This window comes from Leptonotus elevatus, unplaced genomic scaffold, assembly GCF_054856555.1.
Source record: "Leptonotus elevatus isolate MCC_2025b unplaced genomic scaffold, RoL_Lele_1.0 HiC_scaffold_85, whole genome shotgun sequence".
Lineage (NCBI taxonomy): Eukaryota > Metazoa > Chordata > Actinopteri > Syngnathiformes > Syngnathidae > Leptonotus > Leptonotus elevatus.
In genome coordinates this window covers 104,308-130,186 of record NW_028233752.1, presented here as the reverse complement: position 1 = coordinate 130,186, position 25,879 = coordinate 104,308, and the positions used below count along the sequence as shown (strand labels likewise).

General features: G+C 34.0%; 1 protein-coding gene across 2 annotated transcripts; it reads left to right on the top strand.

Moving 5' to 3' along the window:
• Positions 1 to 461: 461 nt before the first annotated feature.
• LOC147154217 (uncharacterized) lies at positions 462 to 7,417 on the top strand. 2 transcript variants are annotated; one of them, XM_086066745.1, is made up of 3 exons: positions 462 to 1,363; positions 4,179 to 4,241; positions 4,769 to 7,417. In XM_086066745.1, the coding sequence occupies exons 1-3, from the start codon at positions 1,325 to 1,327 to the stop codon at positions 4,976 to 4,978; spliced, it is 312 nt and encodes a 103-aa protein (XP_085922871.1). In that variant the 5' UTR covers positions 462 to 1,324; the 3' UTR covers positions 4,979 to 7,417. The 2 variants fall into 2 exon arrangements, 1 of the variants encoding a protein (XP_085922871.1); XR_015093486.1 differs by lacking the exon at positions 4,179 to 4,241.
• The last annotated feature ends 18,462 nt before the right edge of the window (positions 7,418 to 25,879 follow it).

The following is a 25,879-nucleotide window of genomic DNA, read 5'->3' as shown; positions in this document are numbered from 1 at the left end:
GCACGCATGAACTTTGTAAAGAGCACATCTGTGGGTGAGCTGCGATGATTGAGCAGTACTACAGGTGACTTTCAGAATCTGAAATAAAGCTGGCAAACTTGTTCACAGATTTCCACTTTGAATTTATTTGAACACGCAGAAATCAAGGAAATGATTTCCAACAATTGGTGACCCCGAACGCTGAAAGGAGGTAAGAGGATTTCGAGCTGCAGTGATTGATGAACGAATGGAACTTCTAGGCGCCTAAATAATTAATTACAGTAAGTGGAGACGTTGATCCACTAGAGGAGTTCTGTATGTTTGAAATCATTGCAACTTGTTTTCGTCTGCTAAATTGTGTAAATTTGTACAGGAGATCTGTTTGAACAAAGTTGTAGTTTGATGTCGTTCTAAAAATTTCTGCGACATTGATCTATAAACACGTACGTGGGGTGGAGCATGTGGAGAATGTGCTGGCCCGGACCGGTGAATGCGCGAGGCTGCTGGGGACAGGGCCATGTTAACAGGAAGAAGCAACGTCTTATTAATTTGTAAAGTTCTGTTTTTGCGTTGCGAAGGATTCGATAGACTATGATATTTATTTTTTGAATATAAGGATAAAGAGGTTACGGGGTTTCGTGGATATTTGAAGATCCATTGGTAAATCTGAAGATCATAGTAGACGCGCCTGCCCTTGGCAGTTTTGGTTGGTTCAGGACTGTTCTTTTTGGTAGTACATGTCGCCTGTATTAGACGGTCCATTTCACGTAATAAGTTATTTTAAAAGTGCGCGCGCTGTTGAAATTGAACAGTTGGGGAAGTCAGGTCGATTGCAACGGACATTGGGTTTTAAACGTTGTATTTGCGATCGATAGATTACGTGTGATTTTTTTTTTGATTTTGCGCTGAAAGAGCGCCTTGCATGACATATGCAGTAAAAGAGAGACAGTTTTGACACTGTGGAATTGGATCACGTGATTCGTTGTCTGTGTACGTTCTGTGAGTCATTGTGTATTCGTTGTGTGTGTACGTTCTATGTTGTGTTGTGCGTGCTGTGTGTTTTGTGGGCTTCTGTGATTGCTTGTTGTACGGTTGTTTAAACGTTGTTGAATACATTTACCCTATTCGAACTATCATATTGTAAAGTGAGACGTCACTGCATTGATAAATATTAATACTACTTGCGTAAGATAAGAAACCGAAAGTAAAATAGCCTATGAACAAAATGGAGGCGATTTCGACCCGGATACAGTATGGTTTGTCCTGAATGCGCTTCCGGTTTAGAGTCGGGACTTGTGAGTCGCCGTGAGGAAAAAAGTGTCGATATACAGTGAAAAAACGAACTATGGATCGATTGTATAAAAAGCTTTCGCTGGACAAAATGGTATGTCAGACGTTTGTATTTTCTTTGTTGGTAATGAAAAAAAGGCTGAATTTGGTGCTAAAATGACTCCAGCATTGTTGGAGTAGTTTACGGGTGATGTGTTCGAAGTTAACCCGTTTACTGAAATCACCGTATGGAACTGCGGTTTAAATGCTATAAGATTTGTGGACAACGAATTGATAGAATGACACCGTTTATTATTATAATGACTAAAGAGTGTGTGCGTATGCATTTGAGTGAGGGGTAGAGAAGTACGACAAAATTGTAGACATGAGGATCAAATGTTGAGGGATGCTAAATGAAGAAATTTTCTCTCCTCCTCTGTATGGAAAAAGAGGGGGTTTGAGTGTGAGTGGGGGATTAGTCATGTGTCCTCGTATTGTGAGTTTTTCTCTTTCATAGATAAGAGAAGGATGATAAAACAAAATAAGTAACAGTTTTTTAAGGCTGTTGCTAAGTTCTTGTAGAAAAATATTAATTTAGTGTTTTTATTTTTTAGTGACTGCATTTGACAGTCTTTTATGCTATACTGTTTTTGATAAAGACGAGCCAGGTTAACTTTTTCTTTTCGGGACAAATGAATAAAGAGTAATGATAAAATGATAGCATTTTGTATTGAGCTATGTTGAGTTAAAATAATTATCCCTATATCCGTACAGCTGTGGCTGGATTTAGGATAGTTGAATGAGAAGTTATGAATGTTTTTGTAGTCAACATAATGATTATGATGTTTAATATTTGTTTTTTCTGAGTGTGTCATTTCAGAAACTGATGTTTAAGTTCCAAAGCGGATGGGGTTTGATGACTATCTGCAAACGGGATGCGCCCAGCTCTACGGATACGTTGTATTTGCAAGTATTTCTAGTGGCTGTTTTTGAGGGGCATTCTAAAAAGAACAAGTTTGAAATAAGATAATAAGAAAACGGGAAGTGAAATATCTTGCTATAATCCCACATCCTCAGTCTGGCATTTTTAATGCATTGCATCAACGAGTGTGCATTTTTTGGTCAGGTGAGCTCTCAGAAAGACTATGTGTCATCGAGCCCGCCATTGCAGACAGCAATTTCCAACGTTTGGATGTACGTGACAAAGAGTCAAAGAGCTTCGCGCCGCAGCACAGTCATTCTCCTCCCGTGCCGACAGACAATCATAATGCTCAAATTCCTCAATGCCCAGTGACTGTGTACACGTCTCATTCCAGTGACTTCTCCCCTATGGCTGTTGTGCATCCAGAGGAAATCTAAATGCCTGCTTTGAACATTGCTGACACAACAACCGCCGTCCTGACATCTGCTGGCTAATTGTAAAATGTCACAAGGAGTCAGAAAGCAAAGCAGCGATTGGCTGCCGTTGAGAGAAATCACAACAAGAAAAGCAGACTATTGTTGTCCTCATCGTGTTGGGCCTGCCTCCTCACCTGGCTGGGAAAAAGGACAGACAGGAGCCTTCAAAGACACGCTACGGCAGGACTGCATGTTAGACTCGTCACACAAGGAGGTTTGGCAGCTCCGACGAAGGCTGAAGTGGCAGCTGAAATTGTCACCAAGTGGAACAAGGAAGCGCCGGTAGCGACAGCAGAACTGGAACATTGGAATCGTTTGGAACAATCGATTGACAAAAAGAATCCATCCTTTGGAAGGTTGAAAATGGCAACCTCCCCACAGCGACATCTGCTGGAGGACTGGACAAAGACTAATAAAGATGGAGGTCCGAATGGGGTGTGATCTTGCTCAAAGAAGTGCTACACGAGTGGTATGCAAGGCATTTTTAATGTGTTGGATGGGGAACTGTGATCTATAGCAAGGTATTTCAGGAAATTGAACACGACATATGTGAATTTGGAATGAGGGATTGAAAAAAATTTATTTCAATCTTAGTTCCTCTATTTTTTTGTTGAGAAGGGCCTACTAAATGTCTGGCTATTTTCTTGGGATAATCAGTTTCTGAATTGGTACAATGGGAATTTAACTAATACGATACGATATACTTTTGTTTTCCCTGTGGGGAATTATTATTTTTTTTTTTTCTGGGCTCCGTCCAGCTGCAGTTAAAGTTGAATATGAAGTGCAGCATTAAGTAGAAGTCTTCCCAGGAGTCTTCACAATAGTATATGTTATAAATATGTATTATCTAAGTGTATGTTCTATAGACATAATATTGAAACTTACATCTTATCATACTGAGATATTGTTATTCAACAAATAACTGATAATTTGATGATTCATTTTCGATTATTATTTTTTTTCTCACAGCACTGTGATTTGTTAATCCCAGAGATATTTTTTGTGCTGTGTTTTACGAGCCCCACTAATCTGTAGAAGAGGTGAGGTTGATTAGCTGTTTCTGAATCATTTTTAGTTTGCTTGAATCTGGTAGTATTGTTTTTCATGTCTCCAAAGTTTTCACATTTAGTGTTTTAGTTTTTATCTGATTGTGCTAATTATTTGCAGTGTTCTGCGGCTATCTCGGTTGCCTCACATTCTGGTTTTGGGAGTTGTGAATTTTACGACGTCTTTTGCGGGGGCTGTGGTCTGGCAGTCCTTTGTGAGCTAACGGGGTTTTTTTATGTGTCTTCCTTTGAAGTGCAATGCGTGTTTGTAAAGATCTGTAGATCTTTGCCAAAATGAGGGAGGAATGAACAGAAGGACAGTTCATGTTTAAGATATTAACCAATGTAGATGAATTAGAAAATTCAATACAAAATTAAAAGGTTGTGGGTTGGAGAATGAAAAACAAACTTAAAAACAAAATTACAAAGGTGGGGTATCGCCTACACTCCATTCGACAGGGTGAGTTTGAAAGTGATAATCCACAGGAAATCGATCGCAAAGTAAGTCTGAAGCAAGCAAGGACAATAATGCATATTCGCCGAATGAAGGTAATTATATTATATTATATCTTTTATCTCAGAATCACATGTGAAAAATGTAATGTTTGGAGCCCAGTGTTTGCAAAAAGAGTATAGATAATATGAATATATGTGAGTTTTTCCCAGCATGCCAGGATTCGGCCGATCATGAGATTCTGGGAAGAGAATATATGATATGCTAGTAAAATGATTCCTTTCAGGATGGTGAAAGGCACAGTCATGCAAATTTAGAACAGTAAATGTCGAGGTAAAAAAAAAATTACCTACAATTATATGAAATCTATTTGAAAATTAAATATTTACGAGCTTTGTCTGTTGTATTAATGAATGAGCGAATGTCATTCAACTCAATCAAAGGCTGGGCTCTGTTTCAATGTCACAAAAATAGATATTTTCCTGTTCCAACAGTGCAGTACCTACGGATCTTAATCAAATAACATTTACTAATCCCAACTAACAAAAACTATCAGGGTTTTTCCTCAAAATAAAATTTATGTGTGTTTGTGAGAGACTAAATGAAAATGTTCTGCACTCAGGAGAACGGCCCCAGGGGGGACGGAGAGGAAATCTTATGCAGTTTGCTGCACAGAAAGGAGGATGAAGACGACATTCCACATCTGGTCTACAAGGTTGCCGGAGACGTGCCAGGCTCAGCTATCTTATCAACTGATGATCATCAATCTCATCACCTCCAACTGGGAAAACAACGTCAGCTGATGTCCCGATCTAGGAGCCACGTCAACTGATGATCCAGTTTCCGGCTCAGGAGCTGTCGTTTGAGGACATCATTCAATCTTATTGAATGAAGATCAAGAGCAAGTGCCTTTTCTTGGGCAATCATTCCTTTGATCAGTCACATTTTGGGCAGAATAATCCCAGGTGACAAATCGAAGAATTTGGGTAGTCTACCCCAAATTCTTGAAGAAGAGACGAACTATTGCGACACTCTTTTCATTCAAAAAGACCTTCAAAGAACTTCATTACGAGATGGCTTCAAAGCTGAAAAACATATCCTTCTGCTGTACTGCGACCTTTCTTCTCATGATGACTTGGTACTTTTTTCAGCCTTTTGACACAACTTTGAACGCAATTACAACGTATCGTATTAAGCGAAGTATTAAGTCTACATATAATCCCTGGGTCACATTCTGGACTTATGAGAAATCAATTGCTGTGACAGTTGCTCCAAATACAAACACTTCTGTTAAAATTCCTATTAGATCCTTAAAGGGATTTGGTAAGGGGAGACAGACTAAGGGGGAAGATTGGATAAGATACTGGTGGTATTTGACAGGTCATGTACGACGAGATTGGAATGCTCTGATAACAACACAGGATGGAAGATACTGGCGTCCGGGAACTAGTGAGGAGGCAGTCTTCTTTAGCAAAAGAATAACATTGCGTAATATGGGGGGGCGACTCTATATGAACTTTATTTTTCCAGAAGGGGAATTACGGTCGCCTAACACAACAATTGATAACGCCTCCTGTTTTGGATTTTTGTTGTGGGCCTGGTTCTCCGGACATGACCCATATTTCCCCATTTTAGTATGCGTAAATAAAACAATGAGTAATTTAGAACAGCCAAAAATGACTAAATACACAATGGAGAGCGGAGTAAAGGCGGTCAGCGTACCAACTGAGGGAATAGTTGAGAGGTTTCGGGTTACAAAAGGATTTTCCGGGGGCAGTAACAATTGGCTATTATTGGCGAATGAAGCGGCTCGAGCCTCTGATAAAGACAATTGTGTGGTATGTGTAGGTCCGCGGCCTCTATTGAGAATCATTCCGGCTAAAATAGATGATCACTGTATATTGGAACTAATGAATAAGGCTGTCCCAATGTCAAATGCTCGAAATGGGATAAGGTGTATCCCCTCGTCGATTGGCAGAAAACTAAACCAGTATTTTCAAACACAGTTGCAAATGGTAATTTTACATGTATTAAAATAACAGGCACTGGAGAACAATTGGGAAAATTAAATCAGATTACTCAGTGCGTGTCGATAGTAGATGTGGGACAGAAGTTCCAACCGAAATCCAGAGCGGACATATACTGGTGGTGCGGTGACAACAGAATATTTGATAAGTTGCCTTTAAATACAAAAGGATATTGTGCCCTCATAACCCTTCTCATGCCAGTACAAATCTACCCCATCTCTATTGATAATCTGTTACAAATGATTGATAATTGGGAACCAAAACCTCCTTCCTTCCAGAGGACCAAAAGACATTCTTGACAAGAGCAGAATGTTCCCACCTACATTGATGCAATTGGAGTACCAAGAGGTGTGCCAGATGAATACAAATTAACTGATCAAGTACTCTCAGGATTCGAATCTGTAATTTGCTGGTGGTGCACCATAAACAAAAATGTAGATAGAATTAATTCACTGCGCTAATAACGATTTGTGGTTGTTGTTTTATTCCATGTATTCGTTCACTTTGCCAAAGACTTATTATCACTATGATTGAGAAACAGGATGTACAAAATAAGTCGTCTCATATGATGGTAGCTGTTGCTAATCAATGGATGTCTCCTGTTGCTTCGAATGAGGGGGATGAGGATGCCGCTGGCATTTTCCTTTAAAAACAATATCTAATGTGTTGAACTATAGAATAGTTCAAATGAGGGAATGTTACAATTATTAATATTGTTTTCTGTTTTGCATATATATTCTTCAAAGTGTTTTTTGATTTTAGTTAGATGAATATAACTGTGGTAGAATGTGGTCTGTTTTCCCCCTAAGGAAGTGAGGTGTCAGAATCCACACAGCAGGTATGCAGGAATCTCTGGAGCCAGCTCTCCCGAGGTCAATAGTTTATCTAGGAAGCCAATTGTATACCTCATGTTTGTTAAGGACTGGAAGAACTCAATAGGAGTTGGCCAGATTGTATCTCACTCTGCTGACAGGACAAGATCAAAAGGGGGGCCTGGTAGAGGGAGAAGGGGGGCCAAGTGTGGCCCACATCCCGAAGGAAGAGATAAGAGAGGGGGGTGTAGAATTGGGGTGACAGGAAATATCACATGCTGAGAAAGGGCCGAATGGTCAATGAGGGGGAGGGAACCATATGTATAAATGCACGCATGAACTTTGTAAAGAGCACATCTGTGGGTGAGCTGCGATGATTGAGCAGTACTACAGGTGACTTTCAGAATCTGAAATAAAGCTGGCAAACTTGTTCACAGATTTCCACTTTGAATTTATTTGAACACGCAGAAATCAAGGAAATGATTTCCAACAACAGCAAAAAGTTTGAGTCTACAACATTTAGTTAAGGTGTGAGAGCCAAAATGAACTTTTTATGGCTTTAAATGCATTTTCAGCCTGATTGTACACTTCAGGTGAAAATGTCAAAATCTTCAAAATGAGCAAAAGCACAATGAAATTAATGCTTGAATCATCTTCATTTTGCTAAAATATACTAATGACAGCAAAAAGTTTGAGTCTACAACATTTAGTTAAGGTGTGAGAGCCAAAATGAACTTTTTATTGATTTAAACGCGTTTTCAGCCCCTAATTGTACACTTCAGGTGAAAATGTCAAAATCTTCAAAATGAGCAAAAGCACAATGAAATTAATGCTTGAATCATCTTCATTTTGCTAAAATACACTAATGACAGCAAAAAGTTTGAGTCTACAACATTTACTTAAGGTGTGAGAGCCAAAATGAACTTTTTATGGCTTTAAATGCATTTTCAGCCTGATTGTACACTTCAGGTGAAAATGTCAAAATCTTCAAAATGAGCAAAAGCACAATGAAATTAATGCTTGAATCATCTTCATTTTGCTAAAAATACACTAATGACAGCAAAAAGTTTGAGTCTACAACATTTAGTTAAGGTGTGAGAGCCAAAATGAACTTTTTATGGCTTTAAATGCATTTTCAGCCCGATTGTACACTTCAGGTGAAAATGTCAAAATCTTCAAAATGAGCAAAAGCACAATGAAATTAATGCTTGAATCATCTTCATTTTGCTAAAATACACTAATGACAGCAAAAAGTTTGAGTCTACAACATTTAGTTAAGGTGTGAGAGCCAAAATGAACTTTTTATTGCTTTAAACGCGTTTTCAGCCCCTAATTGTACACTTCAGGTGAAAATGTCAAAATCTTCAAAATGAGCAAAAGCACAATGAAATTAATGCTTGAATCATCTTCATTTTGCTAAAATACACTAATGACAGCAAAAAGTTTGAATCTACAACATTTAGTTAAGGTGTGAGAGCCAAAATGAACTTTTTATGGCTTTAAATGCATTTTCAGCCTGATTGTACACTTCAGGTGAAAATGTCAAAATCTTCAAAATGAGCAAAAGCACAATGAAATTAATGCTTGAATCATCTTCATTTTGCTAAAATATACTAATGACAGCAAAAAGTTTGAGTCTACAACATTTAGTTAAGGTGTGAGAGCCAAAATGAACTTTTTATTGCTTTAAACGCGTTTTCAGCCCCTAATTGTACACTTCAGGTGAAAATGTCAAAATCTTCAAAATGAGCAAAAGCACAGTGAAATTAATGCTTGAATCATCTTCATTTTGCTAAATTACACTAATGACAGCAAAAAGTTTGAGTCTACAACATTTAGTTAAGGTGTGAGAGCCAAAATGAACTTTTTATGGCTTTAAATGCATTTTCAGCCCGATTGTACACTTCAGGTGAAAATGTCAAAATCTTCAAAATGAGCAAAAGCACAATAAAATTAATGCTTGAATCATCTTCATTTTGCTAAAATATACTAATGACAGCAAAAAGTTTGAGTTTACAACATTTAGTTAAGGTGTGAGAGCCAAAATGAACTTTTTATTGCTTTAAACGCGTTTTCAGCCCCTAATTGTACACTTCAGGTGAAAATGTCAAAATCTTCAAAATGAGCAAAAGCACAATGAAATTAATGCTTGAATCATCTTCATTTTGCTAACATACACTAATGACAGCATAAAGTTTGAGTCTACAACATTTAGTTAAGGTGTGAGAGCCAAAATGAACTTTTTATGGCTTTAAATGCATTTTCAGCCCGATTGTACACTTCAGGTGAAAATGTCAAAATCTTCAAAATGAGCAAAAGCACAATAAAATTAATGCTTGAATCATCTTCATTTTGCTAAAATATACTAATGACAGCAAAAAGTTTGAGTCTACAAAATTTAGTTAAGGTGTGAGAGCCAAAATGAACTTTTTATTGCTTTAAACGCGTTTTCAGCCCCTAATTGTACACTTCAGGTGAAAATGTCAAAATCTTCAAAATGAGCAAAAGCACAATGAAATTAATGCTTGAATCATCTTCATTTTGCTAACATACACTAATGACAGCAAAAAGTTTGAGTCTACAACATTTAGTTAAGGTGTGAGAGCCAAAATGAACTTTTTATGGCTTTAAATGCATTTTCAGCCCGATTGTACACTTCAGGTGAAAATGTCAAAATCTTCAAAATGAGCAAAAGCACAATAAAATTAATGCTTGAATCATCTTCATTTTGCTAAAATATACTAATGACAGCAAAAAGTTTGAGTCTACAACATTTAGTTAAGGTGTGAGAGCCAAAATGAACTTTTTATTGCTTTAAACGCGTTTTCAGCCCCTAATTGTACACTTCAGGTGAAAATGTCAAAATCTTCAAAATGAGCAAAAGCACAATAAAATTAATGCTTGAATCATCTTCATTGTGCTAAAATATACTAATGACAGCAAAAAGTTTGAGTCTACAACATTTAGTTAAGGTGTGAGAGCCAAAATGAACTTTTTATGGCTTTAAATGCATTTTCAGCCCGATTGTACACTTCAGGTGAAAATGTCAAAATCTTCAAAATGAGCAAAAGCACAATGAAATTAATGCTTGAATCATCTTCATTTTGCTAAAATACACTAATGACAGCAAAAAGTTTGAGTCTACAACATTTAGTTAAGGTGTGAGAGCCAAAATGAACTTTTTATGGCTTTAAATGCATTTTCAGCCTGATTGTACACTTCAGGTGAAAATGTCAAAATCTTCAAAATGAGCAAAAGCACAATGAAATTAATGCTTGAATCATCTTCATTTTGCTAAAATACACTAATGACAGCAAAAAGTTTGAGTCTACAACATTTAGTTAAGGTGTGAGAGCCAAAATGAACTTTTTATGGCTTTAAATGCATTTTCAGCCTGATTGTACACTTCAGGTGAAAATGTCAAAATCTTCAAAATGAACAAAAGCACAATGAAATTAATGCTTGAATCATCTTCATTTTGCTAACATACACTAATGACAGCAAAAAGTTTGAGTCTACAACATTTAGTTAAGGTGTGAGAGCCAAAATGAACTTTTTATGGCTTTAAATGCATTTTCAGCCCGATTGTACACTTCAGGTGAAAATGTCAAAATCTTCAAAATGAGCAAAAGCACAATAAAATTAATGCTTGAATCATCTTCATTTTGCTAAAATATACTAATGACAGCAAAAAGTTTGAGTCTACAACATTTAGTTAAGGTGTGAGAGCCAAAATTAACTTTTTATTGCTTTAAACGCGTTTTCAGCCCCTAATTGTACACTTCAGGTGAAAATGTCAAAATCTTCAAAATGAGCAAAAGCACAATGAAATTAATGCTTGAATCATCTTCATTTTGCTAAAATACACTAATGACAGCAAAAAGTTTGAGTCTACAACATTTAGTTAAGGTGTGAGAGCCAAAATGAACTTTTTATGGCTTTAAATGCATTTTCAGTCTGATTGTACACTTCAGGTGAAAATGTCAAAATCTTCAAAATGAGCAAAAGCACAATGAAATTAATGCTTGAATCATCTTCATTTTGCTAACATACACTAATGACAGCAACAATTTTGAGTCTACAACATTTAGTTAAGGTGTGAGAGCCAAAATGAACTTTTTATGGCTTTAAATGCATTTTCAGCCTTATTGTACACTTCAGGTGAAAATGTCAAAATCTTCAAAATGAGCAAAAGCACAATGAAATTAATGCTTGAATCATCTTCATTTTGCTAACATACACTAATGACAGCAAAAAGTTTGAGTCTACAACATTTAGTTAAGGTGTGAGAGCCAAAATGAACTTTTTATGGCTTTAAATGCATTTTCAGCCTGATTGTACACTTCAGGTGAAAATGTCAAAATCTTCAAAATGAGCAAAAGCACAATGAAATTAATGCTTGAATCATCTTCATTTTGCTAAAATACACTAATGACAGCAAAAAGTTTGAGTCTACAACATTTAGTTAAGGTGTGAGAGCCAAAATTAACTTTTTATGGCTTTAAATGCATTTTCAGCCTGATTGTACACTTCAGGTGAAAATGTCAAAATCTTCAAAATGAGCAAAAGCACAATGAAATTAATGCTTGAATCATCTTCATTTTGCTAAAATACACTAATGACAGCAAAAAGTTTGAGTCTACAACATTTAGTTAAGGTGTGAGAGCAAAAATGAACTTTTTATGGCTTTAAATGCATTTTCAGCCCGATTGTACACTTCAGGTGAAAATGTCAAAATCTTCAAAATGAGCAAAAGCACAATAAAATTAATGCTTGAATCATCTTCATTTTGCTAAAATATACTAATGACAGCAAAAAGTTTGAGTCTACAACATTTAGTTAAGGTGTGAGAGCCAAAATGAACTTTTTATTGCTTTAAACGCGTTTTCAGCCCGATTGTACACTTCAGGTGAAAATGTCAAAATCTTCAAAATGAGCAAAAGCACGATGAAATTAATGCTTGAATCATCTTCATTTTGCTAAAAATACACTAATGACAGCAAAAAGTTTGAGTCTACAACATTTAGTTAAGGTGTGAGAGCCAAAATGAACTTTTTATGGCTTTAAATGCATTTTCAGCCCGATTGTACACTTCAGGTGAAAATGTCAAAATCTTTAAAATGAGCAAAAGCACAATGAAATTAATGCTTGAATCATCTTCATTTTGCTAAAATACACTAATGACAGCAAAAAGTTTGAGTCTACAACATTTAGTTAAGGTGTGAGAGCCAAAATGAACTTTTTATGGCTTTAAATGCATTTTCAGCCTGATTGTACACTTCAGGTGAAAATGTCAAAATCTTCAAAATGAGCAAAAGCACAATGAAATTAATGCTTGAATCATCTTCATTTTGCTAAAATACACTAATGACAGCAAAAAGTTTGAGTCTACAACATTTAGTTAAGGTGTGAGAGCCAAAATGAACTTTTTATGGCTTTAAATGCATTTTCAGCCTGATTGTACACTTCAGGTGAAAATGTCAAAATCTTCAAAATGAGCAAAAGCACAATGAAATTAATGCTTGAATCATCTTCATTTTGCTAAAATACACTAATGACAGCAAAAAGTTTGAGTCTACAACATTTAGTTAAGGTGTGAGAGCCAAAATGAACTTTTTATGGCTTTAAATGCATTTTCAGCCCGATTGTACACTTCAGGTGAAAATGTCAAAATCTTCAAAATGAGCAAAAGCACAATAAAATTAATGCTTGAATCATCTTCATTTTGCTAAAATATACTAATGACAGCAAAAAGTTTGAGTCTACAACATTTAGTTAAGGTGTGAGAGCCAAAATGAACTTTTTATTGCTTTAAACGCGTTTTCAGCCCGATTGTACACTTCAGGTGAAAATGTCAAAATCTTCAAAATGAGCAAAAGCACAATGAAATTAATGCTTGAATCATCTTCATTTTGCTAAAAATACACTAATGACAGCAAAAAGTTTGAGTCTACAACATTTAGTTAAGTTGTGAGAGCCAAAATGAACTTTTTATGGCTTTAAATGCATTTTCAGCCCGATTGTACACTTCAGGTGAAAATGTCAAAATCTTTAAAATGAGCAAAAGCACAATGAAATTAATGCTTGAATCATCTTCATTTTGCTAAAATACACTAATGACAGCAAAAAGTTTGAGTCTACAACATTTAGTTAAGGTGTGAGAGCCAAAATGAACTTTTTATGGCTTTAAATGCATTTTCAGCCTGATTGTACACTTCAGGTGAAAATGTCAAAATCTTCAAAATGAGCAAAAGCACAATGAAATTAATGCTTGAATCATCTTCATTTTGCTAACATACACTAATGACAGCAAAAAGTTTGAGTCTACAACATTTAGTTAAGGTGTGAGAGCCAAAATGAACTTTTTATGGCTTTAAATGCATTTTCAGCCTGATTGTACACTTCAGGTGAAAATGTCAAAATCTTCAAAATGAGCAAAAGCACAATGAAATTAATGCTTGAATCATCTTCATTTTGCTAACATACACTAATGACAGCAAAAAGTTTGAGTCTACAACATTTAGTTAAGGTGTGAGAGCCAAAATGAACTTTTTATGGCTTTAAATGCATTTTCAGCCCGATTGTACACTTCAGGTGAAAATGTCAAAATCTTCAAAATGAGCAAAAGCACAATAAAATTAATGCTTGAATCATCTTCATTTTGCTAAAATATACTAATGACAGCAAAAAGTTTGAGTCTACAACATTTAGTTAAGGTGTGAGAGCCAAAATGAACTTTTTATTGCTTTAAACGCGTTTTCAGCCCCTAATTGTACACTTCAGGTGAAAATGTCAAAATCTTCAAAATGAGCAAAAGCACAATGAAATTAATGCTTGAATCATCTTCATTTTGCTAAAATACACTAATGACAGCAAAAAGTTTGAATCTACAACATTTAGTTAAGGTGTGAGAGCCAAAATGAACTTTTTATGGCTTTAAATGCATTTTCAGCCTGATTGTACACTTCAGGTGAAAATGTCAAAATCTTCAAAATGAGCAAAAGCACAATGAAATTAATGCTTGAATCATCTTCATTTTGCTAACATACACTAATGACAGCAAAAAGTTTGAGTCTACAACATTTAGTTAAGGTGTGAGAGCCAAAATGAACTTTTTATGGCTTTAAATGCATTTTCAGCCTGATTGTACACTTCAGGTGAAAATGTCAAAATCTTCAAAATGAGCAAAAGCACAATGAAATTAATGCTTGAATCATCTTCATTTTGCTAACATACACTAATGACAGCAAAAAGTTTGAGTCTACAACATTTAGTTAAGGTGTGAGAGCCAAAATGAACTTTTTATGGCTTTAAATGCATTTTCAGCCCGATTGTACACTTCAGGTGAAAATGTCAAAATCTTCAAAATGAGCAAAAGCACAATAAAATTAATGCTTGAATCATCTTCATTTTGCTAAAATATACTAATGACAGCAAAAAGTTTGAGTCTACAACATTTAGTTAAGGTGTGAGAGCCAAAATGAACTTTTTATTGCTTTAAACGCGTTTTCAGCCCCTAATTGTACACTTCAGGTGAAAATGTCAAAATCTTCAAAATGAGCAAAAGCACAATGAAATTAATGCTTGAATCATCTTCATTTTGCTAAAATATACTAATGACAGCAAAAAGTTTGAGTCTACAACATTTAGTTAAGGTGTGAGAGCCAAAATGAACTTTTTATTGCTTTAAACGCGTTTTCAGCCCCTAATTGTACACTTCAGGTGAAAATGTCAAAATCTTCAAAATGAGCAAAAGCACAATGAAATTAATGCTTGAATCATCTTCATTTTGCTAAAATACACTAATGACAGCAAAAAGTTTGAGTCTACAACATTTAGTTAAGGTGTGAGAGCCAAAATGAACTTTTTATGGCTTTAAATGCATTTTCAGCCTGATTGTACACTTCAGGTGAAAATGTCAAAATCTTCAAAATGAGCAAAAGCACAATGAAATTAATGCTTGAATCATCTTCATTTTGCTAACATACACTAATGACAGCAAAAAGTTTGAGTCTACAACATTTAGTTAAGGTGTGAGAGCCAAAATGAACTTTTTATGGCTTTAAATGCATTTTCAGCCTGATTGTACACTTCAGGTGAAAATGTCAAAATCTTCAAAATGAGCAAAAGCACAATGAAATTAATGCTTGAATCATCTTCATTTTGCTAAAATACACTAATGACAGCAAAAAGTTTGAGTCTACAACATTTAGTTAAGGTGTGAGAGCCAAAATGAACTTTTTATGGCTTTAAATGCATTTTCAGCCCGATTGTACACTTCAGGTGAAAATGTCAAAATCTTCAAAATGAGCAAAAGCACAATAAAATTAATGCTTGAATCATCTTCATTTTGCTAAAATATACTAATGACAGCAAAAAGTTTGAGTCTACAAAATTTAGTTAAGGTGTGAGAGCCAAAATGAACTTTTTATGGCTTTAAATGCATTTTCAGCCTGATTGTACACTTCAGGTGAAAATGTCAAAATCTTCAAAATGAGCAAAAGCACAATGAAATTAATGCTTGAATCATCTTCATTTTGCTAACATACACTAATGACAGCAAAAAGTTTGAGTCTACAACATTTAGTTAAGGTGTGAGAGCCAAAATGAACTTTTTATGGCTTTAAATGCATTTTCAGCCCGATTGTACACTTCAGGTGAAAATGTCAAAATCTTCAAAATGAGCAAAAGCACAATGAAATTAATGCTTGAATCATCTTCATTTTGCTAAAATACACTAATGACAGCAAAAAGTTTGAGTCTACAACATTTAGTTAAGGTGTGAGAGCCAAAATGAACTTTTTATGGCTTTAAATGCATTTTCAGCCTGATTGTACACTTCAGGTGAAAATGTCAAAATCTTCAAAATGAGCAAAAGCACAATGAAATTAATGCTTGAATCATCTTCATTTTGCTAACATACACTAATGACAGCAAAAAGTTTGAGTCTACAACATTTAGTTAAGGTGTGAGAGCCAAAATGAACTTTTTATGGCTTTAAATGCATTTTCAGCCTGATTGTACACTTCAGGTGAAAATGTCAAAATCTTCAAAATGAGCAAAAGCACAATGAAATTAATGCTTGAATCATCTTCATTTTGCTAACATACACTAATGACAGCAAAAAGTTTGAGTCTACAACATTTAGTTAAGGTGTGAGAGCCAAAATGAACTTTTTATGGCTTTAAATGCATTTTCAGCCCGATTGTACACTTCAGGTGAAAATGTCAAAATCTTCAAAATGAGCAAAAGCACAATAAAATTAATGCTTGAATCATCTTCATTTTGCTAAAATATACTAATGACAGCAAAAAGTTTGAGTCTACAACATTTAGTTAAGGTGTGAGAGCCAAAATGAACTTTTTATTGCTTTAAACGCGTTTTCAGCCCCTAATTGTACACTTCAGGTGAAAATGTCAAAATCTTCAAAATGAGCAAAAGCACAATGAAATTAATGCTTGAATCATCTTCATTTTGCTAAAATACACTAATGACAGCAAAAAGTTTGAATCTACAACATTTAGTTAAGGTGTGAGAGCCAAAATGAACTTTTTATGGCTTTAAATGCATTTTCAGCCTGATTGTACACTTCAGGTGAAAATGTCAAAATCTTATAATATGAGCAAAAGCACAATGAAATTAATGCTTGAATCATCTTCATTTTGCTAACATACACTAATGACAGCAAAAAGTTTGAGTCTACAACATTTAGTTAAGGTGTGAGAGCCAAAATGAACTTTTTATGGCTTTAAATGCATTTTCAGCCTGATTGTACACTTCAGGTGAAAATGTCAAAATCTTCAAAATGAGCAAAAGCACAATGAAATTAATGCTTGAATCATCTTCATTTTGCTAACATACACTAATGACAGCAAAAAGTTTGAGTCTACAACATTTAGTTAAGGTGTGAGAGCCAAAATGAACTTTTTATGGCTTTAAATGCATTTTCAGCCCGATTGTACACTTCAGGTGAAAATGTCAAAATCTTCAAAATGAGCAAAAGCACAATAAAATTAATGCTTGAATCATCTTCATTTTGCTAACATACACTAATGACAGCAAAAAGTTTGAGTCTACAACATTTAGTTAAGGTGTGAGAGCCAAAATGAACTTTTTATTGCTTTAAACGCGTTTTCAGCCCCTAATTGTACACTTCAGGTGAAAATGTCAAAATCTTCAAAATGAGCAAAAGCACAATGAAATTAATGCTTGAATCATCTTCATTTTGCTAAAATATACTAATGACAGCAAAAAGTTTGAGTCTACAACATTTAGTTAAGGTGTGAGAGCCAAAATGAACTTTTTATTGCTTTAAACGCGTTTTCAGCCCCTAATTGTACACTTCAGGTGAAAATGTCAAAATCTTCAAAATGAGCAAAAGCACAATGAAATTAATGCTTGAATCATCTTCATTTTGCTAAATTACACTAATGACAGCAAAAAGTTTGAGTCTACAACATTTAGTTAAGGTGTGAGAGCCAAAATGAACTTTTTATGGCTTTAAATGCATTTTCAGCCTGATTGTACACTTCAGGTGAAAATGTCAAAATCTTCAAAATGAGCAAAAGCACAATGAAATTAATGCTTGAATCATCTTCATTTTGCTAACATACACTAATGACAGCAAAAAGTTTGAGTCTACAACATTTAGTTAAGGTGTGAGAGCCAAAATGAACTTTTTATGGCTTTAAATGCATTTTCAGCCTGATTGTACACTTCAGGTGAAAATGTCAAAATCTTCAAAATGAGCAAAAGCACAATGAAATTAATGCTTGAATCATCTTCATTTTGCTAAAATATACTAATGACAGCAAAAAGTTTGAGTCTACAACATTTAGTTAAGGTGTGAGAGCCAAAATGAACTTTTTATTGCTTTAAACGCGTTTTCAGCCCCTAATTGTACACTTCAGGTGAAAATGTCAAAATCTTCAAAATGAGCAAAAGCACAATAAAATTAATGCTTGAATCATCTTCATTGTGCTAAAATATACTAATGACAGCAAAAAGTTTGAGTCTACAACATTTAGTTAAGGTGTGAGAGCCAAAATGAACTTTTTATGGCTTTAAATGCATTTTCAGCCCGATTGTACACTTCAGGTGAAAATGTCAAAATCTTCAAAATGAGCAAAAGCACAATGAAATTAATGCTTGAATCATCTTCATTTTGCTAAAATACACTAATGACAGCAAAAAGTTTGAGTCTACAACATTTAGTTAAGGTGTGAGAGCCAAAATGAACTTTTTATGGCTTTAAATGCATTTTCAGCCTGATTGTACACTTCAGGTGAAAATGTCAAAATCTTCAAAATGAGCAAAAGCACAATGAAATTAATGCTTGAATCATCTTCATTTTGCTAAAATACACTAATGACAGCAAAAAGTTTGAGTCTACAACATTTAGTTAAGGTGTGAGAGCCAAAATGAACTTTTTATGGCTTTAAATGCATTTTCAGCCTGATTGTACACTTCAGGTGAAAATGTCAAAATCTTCAAAATGAACAAAAGCACAATGAAATTAATGTTTGAATCATCTTCATTTTGCTAACATACACTAATGACAGCAAAAAGTTTGAGTCTACAACATTTAGTTAAGGTGTGAGAGCCAAAATGAACTTTTTATGGCTTTAAATGCATTTTCAGCCCGATTGTACACTTCAGGTGAAAATGTCAAAATCTTCAAAATGAGCAAAAGCACAATAAAATTAATGCTTGAATCATCTTCATTTTGCTAAAATATACTAATGACAGCAAAAAGTTTGAGTCTACAACATTTAGTTAAGGTGTGAGAGCCAAAATTAACTTTTTATTGCTTTAAACGCGTTTTCAGCCCCTAATTGTACACTTCAGGTGAAAATGTCAAAATCTTCAAAATGAGCAAAAGCACAATGAAATTAATGCTTGAATCATCTTCATTTTGCTAAAATACACTAATGACAGCAAAAAGTTTGAGTCTACAACATTTAGTTAAGGTGTGAGAGCCAAAATGAACTTTTTATGGCTTTAAATGCATTTTCAGTCTGATTGTACACTTCAGGTGAAAATGTCAAAATCTTCAAAATGAGCAAAAGCACAATGAAATTAATGCTTGAATCATCTTCATTTTGCTAACATACACTAATGACAGCAAAAATTTTGAGTCTACAACATTTAGTTAAGGTGTGAGAGCCAAAATGAACTTTTTATGGCTTTAAATGCATTTTCAGCCTTATTGTACACTTCAGGTGAAAATGTCAAAATCTTCAAAATGAGCAAAAGCACAATGAAATTAATGCTTGAATCATCTTCATTTTGCTAAAATACACTAATGACAGCAAAAAGTTTGAGTCTACAACATTTAGTTAAGGTGTGAGAGCCAAAATGAACTTTTTATGGCTTTAAATGCATTTTCAGCCTGATTGTACACTTCAGGTGAAAATGTCAAAATCTTCAAAATGAGCAAAAGCACAATGAAATTAATGCTTGAATCATCTTCATTTTGCTAACATACACTAATGACAGCAAAAAGTTTGAGTCTACAACATTTAGTTAAGGTGTGAGAGCCAAAATGAACTTTTTATGGCTTTAAATGCATTTTCAGCCCGATTGTACACTTCAGGTGAAAATGTCAAAATCTTCAAAATGAGCAAAAGCACAATAAAATTAATGCTTGAATCATCTTCATTTTGCTAAAATATACTAATGACAGCAAAAAGTTTGAGTCTACAACATTTAGTTAAGGTGTGAGAGCCAAAATGAACTTTTTATTGCTTTAAACGCGTTTTCAGCCCCTAATTGTACACTTCAGGTGAAAATGTCAAAATCTTCAAAATGAGCAAAAGCACAATGAAATTAATGCTTGAATCATCTTCATTTTGCTAAAATACACTAATGACAGCAAAAAGTTTGAGTCTACAACATTTAGTTAAGGTGTGAGAGCCAAAATGAACTTTTTATGGCTTTAAATGCATTTTCAGCCTGATTGTACACTTCAGGTGAAAATGTCAAAATCTTCAAAATGAGCAAAAGCACAATGAAATTAATGCTTGAATCATCTTCATTTTGCTAACATACACTAATGACAGCAAAAATTTTGAGTCTACAACATTTAGTTAAGGTGTGAGAGCCAAAATGAACTTTTTATGGCTTTAAATGCATTTTCAGCCTTATTGTACACTTCAGGTGAAAATGTCAAAATCTTCAAAATGAGCAAAAGCACAATGAAATTAATGCTTGAATCATCTTCATTTTGCTAAAATACACTAATGACAGCAAAAAGTTTGAGTCTACAACATTTAGTTAAGGTGTGAGAGCCAAAATGAACTTTTTATGGCTTTAAATGCATTTTCAGCCTGATTGTACACTTCAGGTGAAAATGTCAAAATCTTCAAAATGAGCAAAAGCACAATGAAATTAATGCTTGAATCATCTTCATTTTGCTAAAATACACTAATGACAGCAAAAAGTTTGAGTCTACAACATTTAGTTAAGGTGTGAGAGCCAAAATGAACTTTTTATGGCTTTAAATGCATTTTCAGCCCGATTGTACACTTCAGGTGAAAATGTCAAAATCTTCAAAATGAGCAAAAGCACAATAAAATTAATGCTTGAATCATCTTCATTTTGCTAAAATATACTAATGACAGCAAAAAGTTTGAGTCTACAACATTTAGTTAAGGTGTGAGAGCCAAAATGAACTTTTTATTGCTTTAAACGCGTTTTCAGCCCGATTGTACACTTCAGGTGAAAATGTCAAAATCTTCAAAATGAGCAAAAGCACGATGAAATTAATGCTTGAATCATCTTCATTTTGCTAAAAATACACTAATGACAGCAAAAAGTTTGAGTCTACAACATTTAGTTAAGGTGTGAGAGCCAAAATGAACTTTTTATGGCTTTAAATGCATTTTCAGCCCGATTGTACACTTCAGGTGAAAATGTCAAAATCTTTAAAATGAGCAAAAGCACAATGAAATTAATGCTTGAATCATCTTCATTTTGCTAAAATACACTAATGACAGCAAAAAGTTTGAGTCTACAACATTTAGTTAAGGTGTGAGAGCCAAAATGAACTTTTTATGGCTTTAAATGCATTTTCAGCCTGATTGTACACTTCAGGTGAAAATGTCAAAATCTTCAAAATGAGCAAAAGCACAATGAAATTAATGCTTGAATCATCTTCATTTTGCTAAAATACACTAATGACAGCAAAAAGTTTGAGTCTACAACATTTAGTTAAGGTGTGAGAGCCAAAATGAACTTTTTATGGCTTTAAATGCATTTTCAGCCTGATTGTACACTTCAGGTGAAAATGTCAAAATCTTCAAAATGAGCAAAAGCACAATGAAATTAATGCTTGAATCATCTTCATTTTGCTAAAATACACTAATGACAGCAAAAAGTTTGAGTCTACAACATTTAGTTAAGGTGTGAGAGCCAAAATGAACTTTTTATGGCTTTAAATGCATTTTCAGCCCGATTGTACACTTCAGGTGAAAATGTCAAAATCTTCAAAATGAGCAAAAGCACAATAAAATTAATGCTTGAATCATCTTCATTTTGCTAAAATATACTAATGACAGCAAAAAGTTTGAGTCTACAACATTTAGTTAAGGTGTGAGAGCCAAAATGAACTTTTTATTGCTTTAAACGCGTTTTCAGCCCGATTGTACACTTCAGGTGAAAATGTCAAAATCTTCAAAATGAGCAAAAGCACAATGAAATTAATGCTTGAATCATCTTCATTTTGCTAAAAATACACTAATGACAGCAAAAAGTTTGAGTCTACAACATTTAGTTAAGTTGTGAGAGCCAAAATGAACTTTTTATGGCTTTAAATGCATTTTCAGCCCGATTGTACACTTCAGGTGAAAATGTCAAAATCTTTAAAATGAGCAAAAGCACAATGAAATTAATGCTTGAATCATCTTCATTTTGCTAACATACACTAATGACAGCAAAAAGTTTGAGTCTACAACATTTAGTTAAGGTGTGAGAGCCAAAATGAACTTTTTATGGCTTTAAATGCATTTTCAGCCTGATTGTACACTTCAGGTGAAAATGTCAAAATCTTCAAAATGAGCAAAAGCACAATGAAATTAATGCTTGAATCATCTTCATTTTGCTAACATACACTAATGACAGCAAAAAGTTTGAGTCTACAACATTTAGTTAAGGTGTGAGAGCCAAAATGAACTTTTTATGGCTTTAAATGCATTTTCAGCCTGATTGTACACTTCAGGTGAAAATGTCAAAATCTTCAAAATGAGCAAAAGCACAATGAAATTAATGCTTGAATCATCTTCATTTTGCTAACATACACTAATGACAGCAAAAAGTTTGAGTCTACAACATTTAGTTAAGGTGTGAGAGCCAAAATGAACTTTTTATGGCTTTAAATGCATTTTCAGCCCGATTGTACACTTCAGGTGAAAATGTCAAAATCTTCAAAATGAGCAAAAGCACAATAAAATTAATGCTTGAATCATCTTCATTTTGCTAAAATATACTAATGACAGCAAAAAGTTTGAGTCTACAACATTTAGTTAAGGTGTGAGAGCCAAAATGAACTTTTTATTGCTTTAAACGCGTTTTCAGCCCCTAATTGTACACTTCAGGTGAAAATGTCAAAATCTTCAAAATGAGCAAAAGCACAATGAAATTAATGCTTGAATCATCTTCATTTTGCTAAAATACACTAATGACAGCAAAAAGTTTGAATCTACAACATTTAGTTAAGGTGTGAGAGCCAAAATGAACTTTTTATGGCTTTAAATGCATTTTCAGCCCGATTGTACACTTCAGGTGAAAATGTCAAAATCTTCAAAATGAGCAAAAGCACAATGAAATTAATGCTTGAATCATCTTCATTTTGCTAACATACACTAATGACAGCAAAAAGTTTGAGTCTACAACATTTAGTTAAGGTGTGAGAGCCAAAATGAACTTTTTATGGCTTTAAATGCATTTTCAGCCTGATTGTACACTTCAGGTGAAAATGTCAAAATCTTCAAAATGAGCAAAAGCACAATGAAATTAATGCTTGAATCATCTTCATTTTGCTAACATACACTAATGACAGCAAAAAGTTTGAGTCTACAACATTTAGTTAAGGTGTGAGAGCCAAAATGAACTTTTTATGGCTTTAAATGCATTTTCAGCCCGATTGTACACTTCAGGTGAAAATGTCAAAATCTTCAAAATGAGCAAAAGCACAATAAAATTAATGCTTGAATCATCTTCATTTTGCTAAAATATACTAATGACAGCAAAAAGTTTGAGTCTACAACATTTAGTTAAGGTGTGAGAGCCAAAATGAACTTTTTATTGCTTTAAACGCGTTTTCAGCCCCTAATTGTACACTTCAGGTGAAAATGTCAAAATCTTCAAAATGAGCAAAAGCACAATGAAATTAATGCTTGAATCATCTTCATTTTGCTAACATACACTAATGACAGCAAAAAGTTTGAGTCTACAACATTTAGTTAAGGTGTGAGAGCCAAAATGAACTTTTTATGGCTTTAAATGCATTTTCAGCCTGATTGTACACTTCAGGTGAAAATGTCAAAATCTTCAAAATGAGCAAAAGCACAATGAAATTAATGCTTGAATCATCTTCATTTTGCTAAAATACACTAATGACAGCAAAAAGTTTGAGTCTACAACATTTAGTTAAGGTGTGAGAGCCAAAATGAACTTTTTATGGCTTTAAATGCATTTTCAGCCCGATTGTACACTTCAGGTGAAAATGTCAAAATCTTCAAAATGAGCAAAAGCACAATAAAATTAATGCTTGAATCATCTTCATTTTGCTAAAATATACTAATGACAGCAAAAAGTTTGAGTCTACAAAATTTAGTTAAGGTGTGAGAGCCAAAATGAACTTTTTATGGCTTTAAATGCATTTTCAGCCTGATTGTACACTTCAGGTGAAAATGTCAAAATCTTCAAAATGAGCAAAAGCACAATGAAATTAATGCTTGAATCATCTTCATTTTGCTAACATACACTAATGACAGCAAAAAGTTTGAGTCTACAACATTTAGTTAAGGTGTGAGAGCCAAAATGAACTTTTTATGGCTTTAAATGCATTTTCAGCCCGATTGTACACTTCAGGTGAAAATGTCAAAATCTTCAAAATGAGCAAAAGCACAATGAAATTAATGCTTGAATCATCTTCATTTTGCTAAAATACACTAATGACAGCAAAAAGTTTGAGTCTACAACATTTAGTTAAGGTGTGAGAGCCAAAATGAACTTTTTATGGCTTTAAATGCATTTTCAGCCTGATTGTACACTTCAGGTGAAAATGTCAAAATCTTCAAAATGAGCAAAAGCACAATGAAATTAATGCTTGAATCATCTTCATTTTGCTAACATACACTAATGACAGCAAAAAGTTTGAGTCTACAACATTTAGTTAAGGTGTGAGAGCCAAAATGAACTTTTTATGGCTTTAAATGCATTTTCAGCCTGATTGTACACTTCAGGTGAAAATGTCAAAATCTTCAAAATGAGCAAAAGCACAATGAAATTAATGCTTGAATCATCTTCATTTTGCTAACATACACTAATGACAGCAAAAAGTTTGAGTCTACAACATTTAGTTAAGGTGTGAGAGCCAAAATGAACTTTTTATGGCTTTAAATGCATTTTCAGCCTGATTGTACACTTCAGGTGAAAATGTCAAAATCTTCAAAATGAGCAAAAGCACAATGAAATTAATGCTTGAATCATCTTCATTTTGCTAACATACACTAATGACAGCAAAAAGTTTGAGTCTACAACATTTAGTTAAGGTGTGAGAGCCAAAATGAACTTTTTATGGCTTTAAATGCATTTTCAGCCCGATTGTACACTTCAGGTGAAAATGTCAAAATCTTCAAAATGAGCAAAAGCACAATAAAATTAATGCTTGAATCATCTTCATTTTGCTAAAATATACTAATGACAGCAAAAAGTTTGAGTCTACAACATTTAGTTAAGGTGTGAGAGCCAAAATGAACTTTTTATTGCTTTAAACGCGTTTTCAGCCCCTAATTGTACACTTCAGGTGAAAATGTCAAAATCTTCAAAATGAGCAAAAGCACAATGAAATTAATGCTTGAATCATCTTCATTTTGCTAAAATACACTAATGACAGCAAAAAGTTTGAATCTACAACATTTAGTTAAGGTGTGAGAGCCAAAATGAACTTTTTATGGCTTTAAATGCATTTTCAGCCTGATTGTACACTTCAGGTGAAAATGTCAAAATCTTCAAAATGAGCAAAAGCACAATGAAATTAATGCTTGAATCATCTTCATTTTGCTAACATACACTAATGACAGCAAAAAGTTTGAGTCTACAACATTTAGTTAAGGTGTGAGAGCCAAAATGAACTTTTTATGGCTTTAAATGCATTTTCAGCCTGATTGTACACTTCAGGTGAAAATGTCAAAATCTTCAAAATGAGCAAAAGCACAATGAAATTAATGCTTGAATCATCTTCATTTTGCTAACATACACTAATGACAGCAAAAAGTTTGAGTCTACAACATTTAGTTAAGGTGTGAGAGCCAAAATGAACTTTTTATGGTTTTAAATGCATTTTCAGCCCGATTGTACACTTCAGGTGAAAATGTCAAAATCTTCAAAATGAGCAAAAGCACAATAAAATTAATGCTTGAATCATCTTCATTTTGCTAAAATATACTAATGACAGCAAAAAGTTTGAGTCTACAACATTTAGTTAAGGTGTGAGAGCCAAAATGAACTTTTTATTGCTTTAAACGCGTTTTCAGCCCCTAATTGTACACTTCAGGTGAAAATGTCAAAATCTTCAAAATGAGCAAAAGCACAATGAAATTAATGCTTGAATCATCTTCATTTTGCTAAAATACACTAATGACAGCAAAAAGTTTGAATCTACAACATTTG